At 48.0% G+C, this 20,433-nt stretch overlaps 1 protein-coding gene across 5 annotated transcripts in view; it reads right to left on the reverse strand.

The window, feature by feature from the left end:
- The window catches only part of CADPS (calcium dependent secretion activator), a gene marked incomplete at both ends in the record, with an annotated part of 201,076 nt that extends 184,077 nt beyond the window's left edge, over positions 1–16,999 (reverse strand). For all 5 annotated transcript variants that reach the window (XM_084214180.1, XM_084214178.1, XM_084214177.1 and 2 more), the window contains one exon: positions 16,619–16,999. In XM_084214180.1, coding sequence (XP_084070306.1) covers positions 16,619–16,999 — 381 coding nt within the window. The remainder of the gene's footprint in view (positions 1–16,618) is intronic.
- Positions 17,000–20,433: the final 3,434 nt, after the last annotated feature.

Here is a 20,433-nt window from a genome sequence, read left to right on the forward strand (position 1 = left end):
GAAAGCAAGGCCTGCCACAGGGTCTGCTGCAAGTGGTTTAAGACATGAGACCTGCTGGGAGATGACAGTTTAGCATCCAGACTTTCCAGAAACCAAAGCTACAGAGACCTTCAGGTCAAAGGCATAATTCCCACCCAGGCGATGCCAAACTTCACCCAGTAGTCAAGAGCAGCAGCTATTCCCCTGCTACCTTCTCCTGAGAGCAAATCAAAGAGGGCAGTTGGAAAAACCTCATGCTTGCCAAGTACAGCATTAAGGTTTTGGACACAGGAATTTCAGGCAGAATCCTGACAAGTCTTTTGTCACACTTCTTACATGGGACACAGTACTTGGACCAGTTTGCTGTCACTGTATGCACAACTTTACTCATTTTAGCAGCAGCAGCAGCACTCACTCCTGGGCTTTCTGATGGCAAGGACCACCACCCTGTGCACCAGGGGGATACCAGGGAAGGAATAATGCATTTTCTAAAGAACATCACTGAGTCAAATAATCTCATCAGCTCTGGGGAATCTCAGCTTCTGAAGTCGCCGCAGCTGAGGACAGACAGTGTCACAAAGCTGCTGCTACATGAATGACAGCGCCATTTAAAAGCAGAGCACTTTTTATTTCTTCTCTTCCCAAAATGCCATTGACAATCCCAACACATTAGAATGAGAAAGCTTTGTTTTCACTGGAATGTTCCAGCAGCAACCACTGGCTTCCTACAGCATAAACAAAATAAACCAGATCTTGCCCCCAATGGAAACAGTAATTTTTTGGTATCGACAAGTCACTGCTTTCCCTCACCTCAATGTCCCAGCTCATATAGGTAATTTATATCTAAATTATTTCAAAAGTGGTGCCTGTTTTCACAGCACAATTAATGCAGCAGCAGGTAACAGCCAACACACAACTCCTGCCAAAACAAATGTGCTGGTTTCATCTTGGGACCTTTTCCTCTGCTGATAGAGCTGAATATTGCTCCACTAGCATCAACAGGGGCAAAATAAATCACAGATTAAAAACTGACAGCAACAAACCAAAACACTGTGGTCCTGCTGCAATAGTTGATAAATCCTATTTAGGTATCAAATAAGCTCTAAAGGGGAGGGTAAAGGAAGCCAGCAGGGTATGGAATAAAATTTGGCAGCAGTAATTCCGCTGCCAGAAAGGCAGTGGGGCAGGACCATGTCTGGATGGCATTGATTGCAGCAGCAGCTTCAAGGCACTCAGGGCATCCTGTACTACTACAGAGAGCAAGCAGCTCTCCCTCACTCTCTCCTTGTGCAGATGATTTTAGAAGTGAAGAAATTGGGAATCATTACTGCACCGCAACTCTGAAATGCTTTCCCTGTGTAGGCAAGAAACTGCTCCCATCACAAAAAGTATAATTTCAGCGTTCATGTGCATGAATGCACAAGGTAAGAACTAAAAATAGAGGTACCCTATTTCCATGCATCAAGTCAGCAGGTACAGAAACAGCATAAACAGTGATTCAGCAGTAGCCTGCATGATGCAGGAGGTTGTTTCTTTGCCTCTGCCTCCCTTCCCACCTGTGCTGAGTTACCAAGGCCCAGTAACTCCCAAGAGCAATGCCCAGACCTGCCCTGCAAAAAGAGCCCCAGCCCCAGGGGCCCAGGGAGATCTGCCAGCCATGGGGACTCGCTGGCTGCTCGGCTCCCTTGGGAAGGGGGTGATGTGAGGTGGCTGCAAATGCTCTTCACACAAGGTCCAGCTCCCAAGAACACAGACAGCTAGAGAGTTGTTCTGTTTACAGAAGATTTTCTAGTGCAGAGTCTACATGCTAACTAATTAATTTTTTAAAAATAAGATAGATGTATAATTTGCATTTTTGCTATTTTTTTTCATTAAGCTTCTGTGTCATATCTACAAAGTGTGATCATTGAAACTGGATACAAAGAGGTGCACAATGTACAATTACATTGTACGGCTAAAATTTTTGGTGCAAAGTAGTACTGTGACTCCATAAACACCTCTGGAAAATTGCACAAGACGACACCAAGGACATTTTTTGAATCCTGAGATTTGTTACATAAACAGCTACGACCTTGTACCCATGGTTTCAACAGGGACAAGCTGATTTTTTTGCTGATTCTTACCCCCAGTTTTTTCATTAATGTTTGCTTGAGAAGTCAGAAGGAGATACAAGAAAAAGAGAATGAAGAGTAGGAATTTCATTTTCATAAAACCATAGCTAATCTCTTCAAGCAGAAATTTAAAAAATACTTCAGTCTTCCCACTGCCCAGGCTCTGTCATTCACCCTTTCAAACACAGCAAAGTCTCCCAAGCATCCAGGTGAGCAAATCCTTCCTCTAGTCCCTGAAATCCCAGGACTAAATATATCTTTGAAGGGCTTCCTTGCGCAGCTGTAACTTACCCCCACCCCATTCCTAGACAGCGTAACTAACCAAGAACAATTAAAGTGCTCAAGGATTTCAACTTAATCTCAGAATATATTAAAGTCCTTTCTGCTCTCACCTTGACATACTTTGAAGTCTGGATGATTTGCATTTTGATGTCTAATTGAAATGAGGATTGCTGCCTGACAGGTCTTAATCTTCTCAAAAGCATGGTTGTTCCTCTCTCCCCAAAGCAAATATTTATCACAAGTTTCACCTTGAATATAGGTCAGAGCATTGCAAAGCAAGTAATCAGAGCTGTTAAAAAAACCCAAAAAACCAACAAACTACCACAAAGATTCTGTCCAGGTAAAAAAAACAAATTCAAAAGGCACATTCATTCCCCTGAGTCACAGCAAGGAAAGATTATTACCACTAGCATGAAGGTTATACAGCAAATGAAACAACTGACTAAAGGAAAAAAGAAAAGAAATCACTTATAAGTGTCATATTTCATCATTAAATTTTAATAGGAAAACTACTGTGATTTGCTTAGTCTGAATATATATGCAATGTAAAGAGACCCTCTGACATCATCGAGGCATAACACCAAAGATAAATGGAGATGATTTGCCACACTACTGAAGCAGCTGCAACTCCCTCCCAAACCTGCAGCAACCCAACAGCAAGGCAGCTGCTTCTGGCTGGCCACTGGCTCTCCTGCCTTTGGCTGAGAGGAAAGAATCAGAGGTCTTACTCTTCCCCTCAATGTGTGGGCTTTAACAGAGGGCTACATGAGTTTAAATGCCCACGTCCTGCTAGTCACAGTTGGTTGTCCCTGAAGCCTGAGCCCTCACCAGAGCACGAACATCTGAAGGCCACATTGTGCACCGAGAGTGCCCCAAGCAAGGGCAGCCAGAGCGCATCCATATGCATCCCGAGAGAGCCCATCTGGAGCAGAGCCTCGCTCCACGGACTCACAGCAATGCAAAACTAGGCTCAGGACTCCAGACTGCCTCCCTTTCATACAGCAGTTGGGTTTTGAGAGCAATAAGGATGAAGATTTTCCTGTCCTGCTTCTGCATTACACTGCAATTCTCCCTCCTGAAGGAGGGCAGCCTCCGTGACAAGCTCAGGAAATGTCAGAGGAGCAGGCTGCAGGCAAGCCAGGCACTGCCCTGCCTATGGAAACAGCAGGCAGCCTGCTGTCCACCTGCCCAAGCACAAACAGCAGGAAAGGGTGCACGGATGTTGTGCACAGATCTGTTAAGATCTATATGAAGCCCCATGTGTGTAAATGAAACATCGGCTCCTTCTATCATCAAATGTGTAACAACTTGTAAGCATGAATTATGCAAGACTATTAACTGTCTTATTTTAAGAGGGAGCAGCTGTAAAAGCTGCTTGGGGGACACAGCAAGTCACGGAAGGGGCAGCCCCTGGTGTTCAGTGTCTGAGCTACAGCACGGCCACTCTCACTGGGTCCAGCCCCAGTGCTCCCCAGACCTGCATCCTGCACTAAGCAATTCACTCAGCATCTCACAAACTCTGTCTTCCAGTGCTCTATGGAGGAAGGAGTAATATTTTCACCACCTTACTGATGACAGCTTGAGAAAGATCTGGATAACTGTGTGAGTCTGTAAAGAAGTGAGCAGAGAGCTGAGCCTGTAACCTGGCTCAAACTCAAGCCCCCAGTCTGTGCCCAAACTGCCAAGCTCTGCCTTTGCTTTCACCTTTCACAAGGAACCTGAAACAGCAAACTCCCACTGAGACCAAGGAGCTCCAGGCTGTTCCAGTTCAGTAACTCTCCTGTTGGCTAATGAACCCTCACACTCAGCCAGAGCCCACAGATGAGGATGCCAGCCTAGAGTGACACTGCACAGCCCATGTCACAGGTGCCACCATGTCAGAGGCTGCGAACAGCTGCAGGCAGGGACACTGAATGCTGGCTGGCAGCGTGGAGCACTCACCTGTCCTCAGCCCCAACACACAGAGCACTGCAGGCTACTGAGCTCAGCCCTCCCTGAGCAGACACTGTGCTTAGCAGACATGCTAAAGTTGCTGATAGCAAGCTCTGGCCATAAATTACCTATAGGGTGAGAAGGCTCTTGATACAATTTTACATAAAACATTAATTCTTCTAGTCAATACAAATGCTGGTAGGACAGAGTGGCAGGGCTGTACAGAGCAAATAAGCATGTTGGAACATAAGGAGTGCTGAAAGGGGAGGCACAGATGGGTATTAAGACCAGTTTCATTAATTGTATATATCACGGACTTGGAAGAACAAACATCAAACACCGTGATTACATTTACTGATGATTCAGATTTGTATGGGCTCCTCAATACACAAGAGGAGGGCAATAAAGTCCTGGACAACTGTGAGCAAGCAAGCACCTCGGGGGAAAATTAAATTAATCTGAGCCATGGAAATGCCACACAACAAGGCTAAAACATAAAGCAAACAACATTATAAAGGACTTTGCACTCAAGAAGCTAAACAAGACAAACACAGGCTGCTGCTTGTTCCCAGTGACCCACCAGGGTGCCAGGTGCTGCACAAGCCCATCAGGTGAAAACTGGTACAGGATACAAACAAAGCTCTAAGAAAAGCAATCTCAGTGATATCTGTTGTATGTGCCCCAGGCCAAGAGACTGTGGCTTTAGAGAAGGGCCTTGTCACAAAGGAGACCACTGGTGGCACAACAGCTCTGGTGCCACCCTGACAAAACAAATCCATGCAGGGGACTCCAGGCCACAGCACCTGTCTCTCACCTGGCTTACCAGCTCCCAGTCGCTATTACCAGCTGCTACCCAGGCTCCTGACCATTGCTCCCCATTTGGAAATCATGTACTTGCCCCTACCTGCCTAGGCAGCCTCACCATGCTGAACAGTCCTGTTTGATGCAGGACAGCTGCCTCAGAGACACTGAGGCACCTTCCCTGAGCCACTCTGCCCAGAAAAGGGATCACTGGCAGGGTATCACAGCAGGCACAGAGCCCCTTCCAGGAGACAGGTCCCAAGAGCACGCCAGACTGAGACTGGGGAACACAAAGCATCTGGAGCAGCAACACAAGCAAGGACATGGGAGAAGTCAGAAGTGGCAGAGCTGTCCAAGGCCCTGAAGGCACGAAGATGCTAAATTTGATGAGGTTGAGGAAGGGAGCCAAAGGAGGAATAAATAGAGCTAATGAGAACACAAGGCATGAGCATTCAAAAACCTTTAACACACTACAAACAGCAATAAAAAGGCAATTAGAATTCCGAGATGCATGGAGGGTAATTGCATGCACTATAAATAGGTAGTGGGAAGACTGTCCTGCTCAGCAGGATCTGATTCACTTTTGGGGTGACTTCTGTGCAGAAAGGAATATTTTGGCATGCAACAGAAGCTGAGAAAAGGGAGTTTACTGAGAGATGAAATTACAGGAAGAATTTCTATCACTGACATCCTGCTGCATGAAATATGTACCAAGCAGGAGCTTTGCCACAGATGCTTCAGAGGTCATAGTTTGAGGAATTCCAAATAAAAGTTCAGCAGCAGGGATGCAATGCAGCCTTAGAAGGAAACATCCATTTTATATCAGCCAGCACAGGAGTTTAGGCACTTCAGCGGCTTTCACTACTGATGGAGAAATCTAACAATGCCCATGGAGACCCCATCCTGCTCAGTTCATAACCTTTGCACAAGCACATGCACTTGTAACAGCACTTAAAAACAAGCAAAAGCAGAAGTTTAGAAGTGTAATTCCAGTGTCAAATTAGTTTCTTCCATCCTGCCCCTGGCATGTTGCTTCTGTTCCCTACCCATCCCTCAGGCATGCTCCACTCATAACCCCTCCCAGGCTGGTGTCGCCCTCGAGGGGATGCTCACAGCTTAAAACACAGGCTCTCTGATGCCATTCCTGCCCAGCCTTCCCTCCCTGCACCACTTAGGCAGGAACAGGAGCAACAACTGCTGCTCTCCCTGCTGGGCATGTGGTTCAGGCTGTGCGGGAATGTGTCATGAGAGATTCTGGGAAAGAAGGAGCCCTTGGAGTAGATAAAACCCACGAGAGTCTTTGCAGAATTACAACCAACATCTTTTAGAGTAGAAGGTACCACTTAAGTGCAGGAGCCCATAAACAAGTAGAAATCATACCAGGCAGAGCCTTGGCTAACATAATCCACCACTGCATGATCAACTCAATTCTTTTGAGGATACCAGCTCTCTCTTGAGACAGCTAGAGGCTAGAAGAGTGTTATTCCCAATCATGTCTGCATAGCCCTGGGCATATCTGATGCAGAGCAAATGGGAGATGGAAAAGGAAAACACAGCCACACCTGAGAACTGTCAGCAATCCCTCCTCCCTGCCCCAGCTCCTTCACAGGTATCCTTCCAAAGGAGGAAGGTTAGCAGACCAAAGCACCTGATAAAGGAAGGGGGCAAAGCTGAAACTTCCCAACTCCAAAGTCCCCCAGCCAGGCCTCGTGCCCTTCCCAGCTCCCCGTTCTTTCCCAGTGCAGAGCATCGGCATTGATTCATGTTTGGGAGCTGCTCTCACAAATGACTGAGCACATGCAAAGTCTCTGCAGTCCTAACTCCAGCTAGCTCTTTTCTATGCACCAAAAGCCAACCCCATGCAGCTCAGAACATCCCCACATAACAGCAGCAGATGGCTTCTGCCTAGAGGTCTCACTGGCAGAGGGTGGTCTGCAGAGCCAGGGTGGGAGGCACAGAGCTGGTTTTTGAGCATGCACAGGTCATGCAGCCCGGCCCGTGGCTGAAGGAGTGCTGGCTGTGGCCTTCCTTCCCCCTTGCACTGTCACCATGCAGGTAGCAAGGCAGCTGGCTCCTGCTGCATCACCCCATTAGCTTCTTCCCGAGGCAGAGACGAGTCTGGCATCTCTGGCTGCAAGGAGAATGGGAGCAGTCTGCTGGGAAGGAAGGAAGGAAGGAAGGTGGTGACAATAAAAGCAAACTTGTTACAGGCAACATGCAAAGCATGTTTGTACCCTCTTGCTAAATTAGGAAAAGGTGTTTGGCATCTTAGAATAAAATTGCCTTTTTCTTGATGTTTTGCTTATGTGATACCCACATCACTTTCCAGCTGCCTAAATTCTCTGCTGCTGAGGCGCAGGAGGAGCTGACCCTTTGCAACAGCACATCAGGCAAAGTGAAAGAACCTCTTTGCAAAAACTCACCCCTGGCAGCATCAGCAGCAGTCCAACAGAACTTCTGGATGGCTGCAACTAATTGTTCCCAAATTATCCCGTGTTTTCTGGGCCTAAAACATAACACCCAAATGCTCCTTCCTTCCCAGCCCAAACCCACCAGACAGGGATAGGGACACCTGAGGGGAACACTGAGGGGAACACAGGTTGCACCTGGCTGCTGTTTATGGAGCAGCTCTTCCCTTCCACAGCCACACGTCAAGGCTGGCCAGAGCAAGCCCAGAAATTTCTTCCCGAAGTGTCTCTGCAGCATTTAGGTTCACTTGGCCAACTGGCTGGACAGGGCTCCCCCAAACCCCAAATCACTCCCTGGGATAAGAGTTCATTTCCAAGCAAAGCACCAGCTGGATGAGTGATGGTTGAGTGCCTTCTTGTAGAACCAACATCAGCGAGCAGGGAGCTGCATTTAGGAGTACTGGTCTATTTCCCCTCTAACAGCCAAGTCCCTTTATCTCACCAGGATGCCACCAGCCAGGCACCTTGCCCTCTCCAGTGCCAGCCAGAGTCTGTATGCTGGCTGTGACACTCCAGGCTCTGAAATGACCCTCGTGCACACACCCATGTCCCTACCAGCAAAGGCAAATCACTGTCCCTCTCTGAGGGGCTCTGAGGAAAGCATGGGGCTGCTCCTCTGCCATGTGGAGGTGGGGAAAAACTTGTGGGTTGTGGTCACATGTTGGGGTGCTTAAAGCAGTAAAACCTTTGAAAAGGATTGATGCCTTCTGCACCTCAGGGCAACGCCAACCTAGCATCATGTGCCTTGGTAACTTAAATTCCCCAGGAAAGGGAGAATGGCGTCCCAGAGGAGTCAGCCAGCTGCACAAACCTCATGGATCGAAAGCACACTGCAACTAACAGATATCAGTGGCTGCTACAAACTTACAGAATCTGCAACCTCCCAGTACCAGCCTCTCCAGCTCAATGGGTTCTCAGGATCAAATGCAAATGCTAGACATCAAATTCAAATGCTAGAGCAGACACTGCTCTTTACAAGGTAACCTGTGAGACTGTTTCAAGAGGACAATTATTAACAAATAGCTTCTTCTATCAGTAGCTCCTCAAGGTGTGTGCCTGGAAAACAGCCTTTCCTCCCTATTACTGTCCTCCCCTGTGCCAGACAGGCAATTGGGAGCCAAACCACCCCGTTTTATCCCTGCTCCAAGAGACTGAACTGAGCCTGTGCACACTGCAGTGCTGCAGCTGCTCTGGATAAGAGACCTCTTTCTCCTGCAGAAGTGCCTCAGGCAACGACAACACCCTAAACAAGTACTTCTTTTCCATTGCCAAAAAGTTTATTCAACTTTTTCCCCCCAAAATTCTTTACCTAGCTGAAGACATACAGCGAGTGATAGACTTGCAGGGACAGGGTCACTGCTCCATGCTTGTACAGGATCAGATCCAGTTCATAAATGCTAAACCTAAATCATCAAGTGTGGATCTAAATCCCACCCCAAAAAGGGAGCAGAAGTGGTCTGCAGAGGGTCTACAGACAAAGCTAGATTTGAAGACTCTTCATTTTAGAAAGTCTGAAAGCCCTGCCTTTGTGTGAATGTCACCCTAATTTAGCACACGAGATCACAAAAGGGCAGTGCTGGACCATCAGCCCTCTTTGTCAGGGTATTACACAAATCCATTGTGGCATCAGCCCAAAGTCCTACCAAAGTCAGTGAGGTTCCTTCAAGATGTGCCCACTGCATTGCCAATCCCTGAAGACAAACACCACAGCACCGTCACTAAAAACATGACTAAATCTAGATTTCATTATGTTGCTTCATCAAATATTAACATTTAGGTATGGGGAGACACCCACAAGGGTCACTATATACCTGGCACTACTAAAAGTCCAAGCTCCCGACCTTACTGTGAAGTAGACAGACAGGTTTTGATCTATGACAACTACAAACACAGCACGACTTACCCCAAGATGAATAAATATTTGCATGACACTTTGACTCAGGTGTTTAAATTCTAGAAAATGTCTGACTTTATCAGCCTGAATCACAGACAAACAATACCAAATATTATCACTAAAAGCACCTTTTCAAACAACAATTTCAAAAGGTTAACATCAAACACTCAGCGACTGCACATTATGTCCTGTTTTAAAAATGAAGCCCACACAATTCAAAAGAAAACCTGGTTGAAGCAACCCAAATATCCTGAACCCACAAATAACTTTTCCTAAGTAATTGCCAGGCTAGGATGCTCTGTGTATTTTTGTCAGTACCTCCAAGGTAATGACACAGGGGAGCTCCCCAGGAACCTTCCATCTCTCACATCTCCCCTCAGCCACCCTATGAAGAGGCAGCTGGACCCTACTGCTGGACCTTGGAGCGTGCCCTCCAAGAAGGGTGGCCCAACTCTGACCCACTGGGAGCTGGTGGTGCCACTTGCATAGGGAGCATCCAAGGTGAGGAGACAATTCTGATTGTCCTGCCATGCCTGCACCACACTCTAAAAGAGTTGGGCAGGGAGGTGGCACCTTCCCCTGGACCTCACCCTGTTCTATTTCCAGGAAGGGAAGACCTTTGAGGGGCCATCCATCAAACCCCACCCACCCTCCTGGGTGACAAATGGAGAAGAGCTGCTCATCACCAGGGAAAGTCCCTTTGTTTGCTGTTTTAAGAGAACTCTACTGTTTTAATTAGTTTTAGAGATCATTTTGGGGGTGAAACCCTGGCACTGCTGAAGCCATTAGCTGGATTCACATCAACACTCTCCAAGCAACAGCTTTATTGATCATACTGTATTGATTGGTCTTAACATACTGATCAAGTTTACATCATGAAACAGAAATAGGATGTTTACTTTGTACTACTCGGGACTACAGCACTGGCAGTAGCTCTGGGGTTTGTATATATACACTGCTAGTAGCAGAGCTGTGATGGCTGGGCTGCTCCTGCTAAATAAACTAAAAACAAATTAAATATTTCTCCAGCTAACAAAAAATTGCATAGGGAAATGACTTGCTGACCACTTTCCACATAGGTAAATGGAGAAGAAGTGACTCACCATTCAGCAGAAAAAATTACAAGTTGTGCAAGAGGCAAAGTGCTTCAGGGAGAGTGTCTAGACTATGCAAAGCAAGGCCATAAATTACACCTTTTGAAACAATGGGCTGTAGCAGGGCTTGGAGCTGCATGATCAGATAAGTCTTCTCCACTCTTAGTCAGTAGCATCTCTGGCCCAAGAGGTGCCACCCACAATAACTGAAATGTCAGGCTATGGATCAGGACCTGCAAAGTTTTACAACAGCCAAAGACCAAGCTCACGGCCTATTTAATTACCCCCTTCACAATCCAATAAACTGCAAGTATATAAATAGCCAAAGTATGGCAAATATTTAATATCTCCTAGAATTAAATTAAGATAAGGCACTGGCAAAATAAATAAGTGTTTTAACTGAAAACAACCATTCTCTGCAGATTCCAGACAACTTGAGCACAGTAATCACATTCTGCACTCCACACTGCTAAGAAGCACAGCATCTCAGATGTGCCAGACCCTCCTTGCCATGGTGATGCTCTGCAAGCAGGCTCACCTTCACTTCAGGGTTGGCACAGAGCTGGGCACAGACCCAGCCAAGAGCCCAGCCGCACACACAGCCCTCATTTGATAGTGGCAGTGGCCTGTGCCCATACTGAGCCATCTACGTGGTGAAGCCAGCCCTAACTACTCTTCCAGGTTTGTATAGGCATAGCACTAATAATATTCCTGCAAGCTTTGCTGCAACTACAGAGCTGTGCATGAGGTACAGCTTATGCTTGAGAGCTGCCTGGACCTTGCAGCTAGTTCTTGAACAGCACTAGACAGCAACTGAGGGACAGACAGAAAGCAAGCAGAGCATCGTCTTTACCTCTCCTGCCCTGCAGAGCTGAGAAAATCAAAAATCTCCAATGGTTTCTTGGGACCAGCAGAGCAGAATCTGACCACAAAAACAAATTCCTCCAGCAGAAAATTGCTAAAACAAGTCCCAACACCACCTGAGTTCAGTCTGTCCCAGAAGAACAGTGTGCTGGAGAGAACTTGTGTAAGGACGGCATGACAGTAACAATTCAAGCCACAATAAGGAAGATGCGGTTATTTCGAAGGCTGCACTAGCTTTACTGTGTCCTTACAGTTGTAGCATCTGTGTGCCTGCTGAAATGGTAGGAATTCAGTATTTTAAGATGCATTGTAACCAACTGAACAGTTTCTGACCCCTCACACCTGTTCTGCATTAAGCACTGTGCTTAAATCAATCACCATCCAGCAAAGCACAAGCTTAAGCGCTTTGCTGAATTTGACTGAGAATTTTGCTAATGCACCTGACGTCATCCCACAGGCTTACACAGGGACCCAAATCATGAGCCTCTTCTCCCAGGAGTAGCCCTGGTAATCTGCAACAAATCTGGAACTTTTTTCATCCTGCATTTATTCCACTGGGAACTGATTTACTCTCCTGCCTGCCTACTCCCTTGTTCTGCAGGAAGGAAAAGAGGCAGTGACAACCACAGCTGCAACAATGTGTGACCTCATGCACTCTCCTCATTTTATCTCCTAAAAAGTTCTTCCTGCTGTCCCTTTCCTAACAAGTTTTTTTCAGTTTATGCTATTTTGAATGAGCAAACACCAAATTCCGGGGCTGTGCTGTGCCTTTTGACTGCCGTGCTGCAGAGATATTTAGCAAAAGGTACAACCCACATCCACGGATGCTTGGTTTGCATCACTACAAACACACACCTTGTCCAACATCCCTAGGCTGCTGGCTGAGCTGTCTTCCCAAAGGCTTCAGACAGCTGGGATCAAGTGGGAAGAGGCACCAAGCACGGCTGGTCGTCTCAACTCTACTTCCAACTAACCAGCATGATCTAGAGAAAAGACCACACACATCCTGGGCATGCAATTACCAAGCTCAGTGCCATCTGCAGTAATAAAACACGTTGTTCTGAGAGCCACGGAGCTGGCAAAGCCCCTTTCCTCCTGAGCTGCATCATGAGGCCAGAGCCTTCCATATCCAGCAATATTGTAAGCTCTGATGGGAGTTTTTTCCTCCACGTTCAGTTGGTCTCTTGCTCAGATTCCCCAGTGTCTAGTAATGGCTGCCCACACATGGCACCTTCCTCCCATCTGGGGTAGAAGATAAAAATTAAATCTCCCTATTTTCACCAAGCCTTAGAGGGATGAGTATCTTGCAGACCATTGTCTGCATCTCTAATGTGCCTGGAATTCAGTGGTGGCTTAAAAAAGAAACCTAAGTGGGAAGCAAAGACAACACAGACAGGTATCTAATAAGCCTTTTTTCTTTTTCCTTAGGAAATATTGCTAGTGAGATGTAAATAGAAGAACTTATGGGTAGACATCACAGATGTGTAGTTACTCAAGTGGAGCCTTACCCCATAAAAATCAAAATAAACCCAAAGCAGAGGTGTAAACCTGAACACAGTCATCTAAAAAACAGTTTTTCCTCTGTTGCTGAAATTTCTGGGGTGTCAGGATCAGAAAAATACCAGTTCTGAGTTGCATCTGCTTAAATTCATCTGGAAATCTGAAACATAGTTTACTGCTAGTGTAAACGAGCAGAGCTGTCATGCCCACATGCAGTAAGTACCCAGCTACACCATCCATTCACACGTTTCCGCTGCTCTCTTCCCTCTCATATACATTCTAATTTATCAAACAGCAGGTAATTACCTTTGTGGTGCTACAGCATTTAAACTACACACTTCCCTTTATTTCAAGGCGGTTCATGGGTGCTGCAGAACACCAGGCTGCATTTTCCAGCTCCAGAGCACTACACATGCGTGTGTGGCTGCACAACTGGTGCCCGCTGTGCCAGTGTGTTCCCAGCCCCCAGGGCACCAGCCAGCTCTGACACAGCAGCACTGCAGGAACAAGGAGGGAGGATTACACACCTCAGGGGAGGAACACAGGGATCTACAACCCAGGCAAGAACTTCAGTGCTGCGGCCACAACAAAATCAACTCTTTCTTATCTGAGAAAATTGCAAAGAAGGTGAAGCTATTAGAAGCTGCCTGGGCTCTGGGAGCCTGGCAGGGCTGACTGCAACACAGTCCATCTCAGCTGTGGTCCTCCAGCTGTGGTGGGGATGGGCTGGCTGTTATGGGCTGGAGATGCCCCAGACAGGAAAGCACTCTGCAGGGCAACAGCTTCACTGCCCCACCTGCAAAGCCATGGTCCCTGCCTGGGCTGTGCTTGGGGTCACAGCATCGCTCATTTTACAGGGGAGAGCTGTGAGCCAGGTGAAGCCAAACCTCATCCTTCTCCTTCCAGCACTGGGCAGAACCTGCTGAGAAGGGCTGGGGACAGGTCCCCAGCACTCACTGCTGCGCAGTTCTGCCCAGACACCTCTGTGGTGGCACCTCCCTGGCATGGGTGTGGGGCCTGAGCAGCCTGGTGTGAAGCCAGGTCCCCTCACCTGGGGACACCCTGGGCTCCCAGACACCCTGTCCATGGGCAGTGACTGCAGAGGGAGGATGGGCAGGGTCAGGCCCTGGCATCTCCAGGCCCCTGCATGGGCAGTGGATCAAGCAGCAGCCCCTGTAGGCTCTCTGTCCAGCACCACTGGGAAAGGAGGGAGCGTGGTCCTGCACACCAGCCTGGAGACTGCAAATAACAATACCTGGGGATCTTCTGCTCCCTATTTCTTCAAGGTTGAAACAATTCCCTGGCAAACTGCAGACTGTGAGGGTGGAGAGGCAAATGGCACATGGGAAAGGAAGCAGTTTATCCCTCCTCTGCCAATGAGCAAACTGACCCAACAGCCCCCATTAGAGCAGGACCAAAATCCAGTTTTCTCTCACCTTTCCCCTAAGAAGCAAAATGCATTTGTTCCACTCTGGTGAGTCTTGAGCACCTGACACTCTCATCATTACTGAAGACCCAACCAATACACTGCGGCTGAAGCTCAGTGCACAAGAGGGATCAAGTCCCTCACCTTCACCCTCTGGTCTCCCTCCAGCCAGAGAAGGAAGGATTTTCCCAAGGGGATGTGTTAGGAAAGCAAAGCAGAGGAGCACATGAAGTTCATCAACAAACTCTGGTAGTCTTTTAATTAACTTCAGCAGGAGTCGTGGCAAAGAAAAAAGGGCAAGGATCTACTCCCAGCATGACAACTGAACATAGGCATATAGAAAAAAACCCAAAACCCTGAAATATTCACATTTTAAAGGGTAAATTAAATTTTACATGTGTTATCATGGTAAATTTAGCTTTCCCAATTCCATTTCACTGCGAAGTTTGAGGGGAGAGGGTCAGCCCCCAAGACACACCTATTTTAGCTATGTTAATAAGCCAGAAATGTTTCCCAATGTTCTTCATTTCACAGAGAATGGATTCTTTCCTCTCAAGATCCTGTGTAACTTCTACATAGCCTTGGATATTGCTGCCATTTTGTAATTTTTCTCATTACTCCTCATTTCTTTGTTTCACCTGCATTTTATTCCCCACCTTTTCCTCTCCCTTCTCCTGTTCTTTCACAGTGCACTATTTTGATTTCAGGGACTATAAACTGTCCTTTCCAGCCAGTCTTCTCTGAACTGCTAAGATGCTGCACGCTCCTTTGGATAAACTACTTGTCAATTTCAGTTCACTTTTATGTGAGAAACAGTTGCAGGACTTACTTGTTTGTATTTCAGTGAAACTAACTAATAATAATGTAAGTTTCACCATCTTTCTCTAACACAAAGAAGTTGCATGGGGAAACAAAAGCCAAAACGACTTTGGAAATTCACAATCTGTTGAAAAGCATTGTAGGCAAAAAGAACAGATAAAAGAAACTCCAAACCTGGCTATAATTTCAGCTATGTACTTTGCTCAGCAAACAAAAGCAGATCATTCAAGCTTACAGCAACAGATTGTCCTATATTGCCTTTAAACTACATGATACAGTACGGATACACTTTCCTACCTCCGTATGTTGCAATGACTAATAATAGTCCTGTGGTGTAGCAGAACTGAATGTCGTTTGCATCAATACATCCAGGAGTCTGCCTGAATTGTAAAGGTCATTTGTGAACACAGGATCAAGGCTAAAACTGCAGTCTAAGAAACTCAACCAAAAATGGTGACGAAAAAATCAGCCAGCTGTTTCGGAGAACTACATTACATCACAGACTCAACTCTGGCTGCCACAGGGAAAAAGTTGGCTACATTTGACTGAAAGATGCCTGTGTCCAGATCCAGAAGAAACTTTATTTCTGTCCTGGCCCATGAGCTTGTGCCTCAGAGGAGGCAGAAGCTCCAAGACAGCTCCTGGAGATGGGGAGCCCAGGTGAAGTGCCCTGCCCAGCCTCTGCCTGGAGCAGCACACGGCCCTGCTGTGGTGACACACTGGGGGAGGACGGGTCAGGACTGTGGCAGAGACTTCACCGCAAACCTCTGCTGATGCATTTCACCGGGAAGGCGGTCTTGGGGAGCTCGCCAAACATAAACACTTGCAAGAAGTTGAAATGAAACTCAGCAACTCCCCAAGTCAGTGCCAGCACTCCCAGTTAAGCAAACTTTGCAGTAAGCATGGAGTTGCGGAGTCCCTTTGCAGGAGGCAACAGCACGTGCCTGGTGTTTTCCAGCAATATAACCCATTTCTCTCCTTTCGACAACCTTTAGATGGGCAACATCCCAAACTTCCCGAATCCCGACGTTGCGTAACTAGAAGCAACAATGTATGTCACCGCGCCGGCTCTGAGTGGGGACCATGTCGGGGAGCAGCACAGAGGGTGACGAGGGGTCAGGGGGCTGCCCCGAGCCCCGAGACAGGGCTGCTGCCCGCAAAGCGCACCACGTGGGCCCAAGGTGCCCTGTGCCGGGAGTGCCCTTGGGGTGCCCGGGGAGCCGCAGGCCCGGGGAGCAGCAGGAGAGGCGAGGAGTGGGCAGGGATGCAGACAGAGGGGTATCTAGAGAGCGCGCACAGGGGTAAGTCAACAGCGGGTGGGTAAGAAGGGGGCAGGCAGGCGGATGGATGGCAGGGGCAGGCAGGGAGCAGCCAAAGGTGGGTGGGTGATGGAGAGGAGAGGCAGAGCCTGGCCGGCAGGGCAGGGCAGGGCAGCGCACGGCCGGTACCTTCTGCTGTCGGCGGGCCATGTCGGTGGGCTGCTTGGCGTTGAAGGGGTAGGCGATGCAGCGCATGACGAAGACGTAGAGCTGCAGCTTCTTCTTCCTCTCCTCCTCCTCCCGCTGCAGCCGCTCCAGCTCATCCTTCTCCTTCTCGCTGGCCACCGAGGGGCTGGGGCTGGCGGGCCGCGCCGCGCTGCTGCCGCGCCCGCCGGGCTGCAGCCCCCCGGCGCTCCCACCGCCGCCGGCACCGCCGCCGCCGCCGCCGCCCGGGCCCTCGCCGGGGCGGCTGGGCGACAGCCGCGCCGCGGCGGGCGCCAGCGGCTCCTTGCCGCTCTCCTCCTCCACCAGCTCCTCCGACTCCTCCTCGCTGGACGACGGGTCCAACATCGCGGCGGCGACGGCTGGGCTCGGCCGGGCGAGCTCTGGAGCGCGCTGGGCTGCGCTCCGCTCGGCGCAGCCGTGCCCGTGCCCGGCTCCGGCTCTGCGCGCCGCCGCGCCCGCGCGCGCCCCCGCCCCGCCCCGCCCCGTGCGCGCGGGCGCTGGCCGCGGTGCTGCACGCGAGGGGAGCGAGCGGCGAGCGGGCCCCGCGCATGCCCGGTGGGGCCTCGCCGCCGCCATGGCCGCGGGCTCCGAGAGGTGCGGGGTGACGGCCCGGCGGGAGCGTGTGCCCGCGGTGTCCCCGCAGCCCCACACAGGCACGGCTGGGCCCTCAGTGTCCCCACAGCCCCACAGAGGCACGGCGGTGCCCTCAATGTCTCCGCAGCCCCGCACAGGCACGGCGGTGCCCTCAGTGTCCCCACAGCCCCACAGAGGCACGGCGGTGCCTTCAATGTCCCTACAGCCCCGCATAGGCAGGGCGGTGCCTTCAATGTCCCCACAGAACCCTCTGTCTCTCCGGACGCCCATAACCACACACAGACCCTGCTGTGTCCTCAATGTCCCCACAGAACCCTCTGTCTGTCCGGACGCCCATAACCACACACAGACACCGCTGTGTCCTCAATGTCCCCACGGACACCCATGTCCCTGCTGTGCCCCTGGTGCCCCCACAGCCCCGCGCTGTGTCCTCACAGCAGCCTGAACCCCACGAATCCCCGCAGACATGAGGCTCACAGCATTTGTTTTCCACCAAGCAGCTCTTCTTGCGCCTCAGTGCAGCTGAAAGTCTTAATCGAAAAGTGATATTGCTCGTAAGGGTTTCATCCAAGTCACTAATTATTACGTGTGTAATGATATCGTGGTGTTCTGCTTTGAAGATTACCAGGGGCAAGCTGAGAACTTCAGGTGGCTCTCTGAGGGATGAGTCAGTGAAGATATCGTGTATGCAATGGTTTCGTTTTAGGTGATTTTCAGATCTGATTGAGACTTCATTTACATGTATTTGTGTATTTGTGGTCGGTGGGTGTTTTCAAGGTTTTGTTTTTCTACTCAATTAGCAGTGCTTCTTTTCTAAATGTCAAAATACCTGTCACCTGTTAATTCATGTTGATAAATATTTAGGGAGAATAGATAAACACTGGCTGATGGTGATGGGGCTGTGAGAATAGCTTGCAGGAGAGGAGATAGGCACTGCTTCTAACGATGTGTTCCAGCGTTTTCACAACAGCTGGGCTTTCTGAGCTTCTTACCTACTTCTAATTAAAAGCTCAGAGTAGCAGATGAGTCTGGAAAAACTTCTGGGTCCTACATTTCCAAAAGCCATGAGAAGTGGCTCAAAAATTAGTGTGGAGTGGAAAACGGCTTTCCCCGTTTCCGTCAGCGTTATCTGCTAGAGCTGTGGCATTCTGCACATCACCTTGCCATGGTGTGTGTCCTGCCAGTAATGTGGGAAGACCTGGGAATGACAAACTCTCTGTGGGGAAGAGAAAAATAGTAAAGTTCCTGCAAACAAGGTTTTCCATGTGCTTCCCATTGAAAGGAGCTGGTCCAAGCTGAAGTTAGGAAAAGACTTTTCAGCCCCTCTCAGCCTTTCTCAGTATCATTTCATCTCATGCCTCCCTATTTATTTTTTTCCCAGACAATCAACTAGAAGTACCCTGATATCATTGCTGTAATGCAAATAACCCTGCTCACCCAAGGTGTGTGGTTGTGCTGCTAGGGAACAGGTCATACAGCACCTGCTAGTGCCATTTGGCCCCTATCATTGCTAATGCAAGGATGATGGAATGTCTCAAAAGACTCTTCCTCAGCAAAGTTCACTTATTTTTTTTTAGATGTCTTTTAGTTTTGCATTTCTTTCTTTTGATTGATGCCATATTTGTAGTATCCCTCAGAAAAACAAAACAAAACAAAACAAAACAAAACCTTGTCCTGAGTCCAGTTGTGCCAATGCAGAAAAAAATGGAATAAATTACATCAGTGCATATGATGATATGATGATATTATCTATAGGTGATCAGACAACAGAGGAGAAAGCAGAAGTCTTTGGGATTTTCAATAAAGAAATGTCATTCATTGTATAGGAGAATGGAAAAAACCCATGAGGCTGCAGGTGCTCTCCCTTGTAGTTGAGGAGGCAAATGTTCAGGAGCTGCAGCTCTCCGTCATCCCTCTCCTGGACAAAACAGCAACAAAGCTCTGTCAGATGGTGATCAGAGGAAAATTGGACCATTTTTAATGAAAGGTTTTCTGTGGTGATTGCTCTGATTGTGGCAGTAACTCTACAGAGGTGGATTCACTAGAGAAAAGCAGCTGGGGATGACAGAAATAACTTTTGCTGGTAGGAACATCACAGATGTTGAGTATCTGACTATAAAGACAAATTGACTTTTCTGACAGATTGTCAGAAAAGATCCCTTAAATTAATTGATGTAAGATAGATACATACAACCACCAAAAAAACATGCATGTTCTTTTTTAAGAGCTTTCAGAATTATATTTGTCCTTTAGTGGGTGAGATTTGGCTCACTAGAGAACTTTGAACTTTCTTATGTTTTGAAAGGCCTGACTGAATATTGAGGTATGGTTCATTTGGAGTTTTGCTGGTCCAGAGGAGCAGGGACAAATCCCAGTCAATGTGATCCACACTTTGTTTCCTTAATTCACACATCCATATTTTCACAGTGGCTGTGTTTGTATGTACAGTTACAACATTCATGCTTTTTACTGAGTAAAGGAAAGAGTCAGGTCAAAAATTCTCAGGCCTCTTCCTTTATCTTTCCAAATGCCATATTTGTTCAGAGAGATGTATGCAGCTTCCTCTAAAACATCTCTCACTTGCAGTTCTTTGCATCTTATTGCAAGGCAGCGTCTGGAAGGCATTGTGCAGGAAGGGAAGCAGTAGAGTGATCATGAAAATTATGTGTGGCTAACTTCCAGTGGTATTATTTCATGGTGGGTACTTGTGTAATTACCCATCATGAGTGGGTAAATGTAGATAAATAGGAGCATTAGCTAAGTAATTTTTGATGTTATATTGGTTTTTATTGCTATTTTCTCAGGCTGCTTAAAACAAAGGCTCTTTGGGTTAAAAGGATGGCTAATGTATGGCTAAGTTCATTTTCAAGATGAAACACAGCTGCAAAACCTGTGGTACTTTCTATCTTATCACTTTGGAACAGGCTCCAGGAGGTTTTAAAAATCTACCCCTACACATTTGTTCCCAGCATCATGAGTTAATTGCATCTGCTAAAACACTTTCCAGAATAATTACTAAATGAGATCCAAAGTACCTGCATTACCAGCTCTCTTGGAAGTTCCGGTAAGGGGCAATACTCACCATGTGGGAATAGTCCACCTCCATGCCCGTGCCTGTTTACACTGCAAACAAGAAGTAGCAAATACACAAACACACACACATCAATCCCTGCCAAGGGTGAAAT

The sequence above is a fragment of the Fringilla coelebs genome (genome assembly GCF_963513975.1).
Source record: "Fringilla coelebs genome assembly, chromosome: 13".
NCBI lineage: Eukaryota > Metazoa > Chordata > Aves > Passeriformes > Fringillidae > Fringilla > Fringilla coelebs.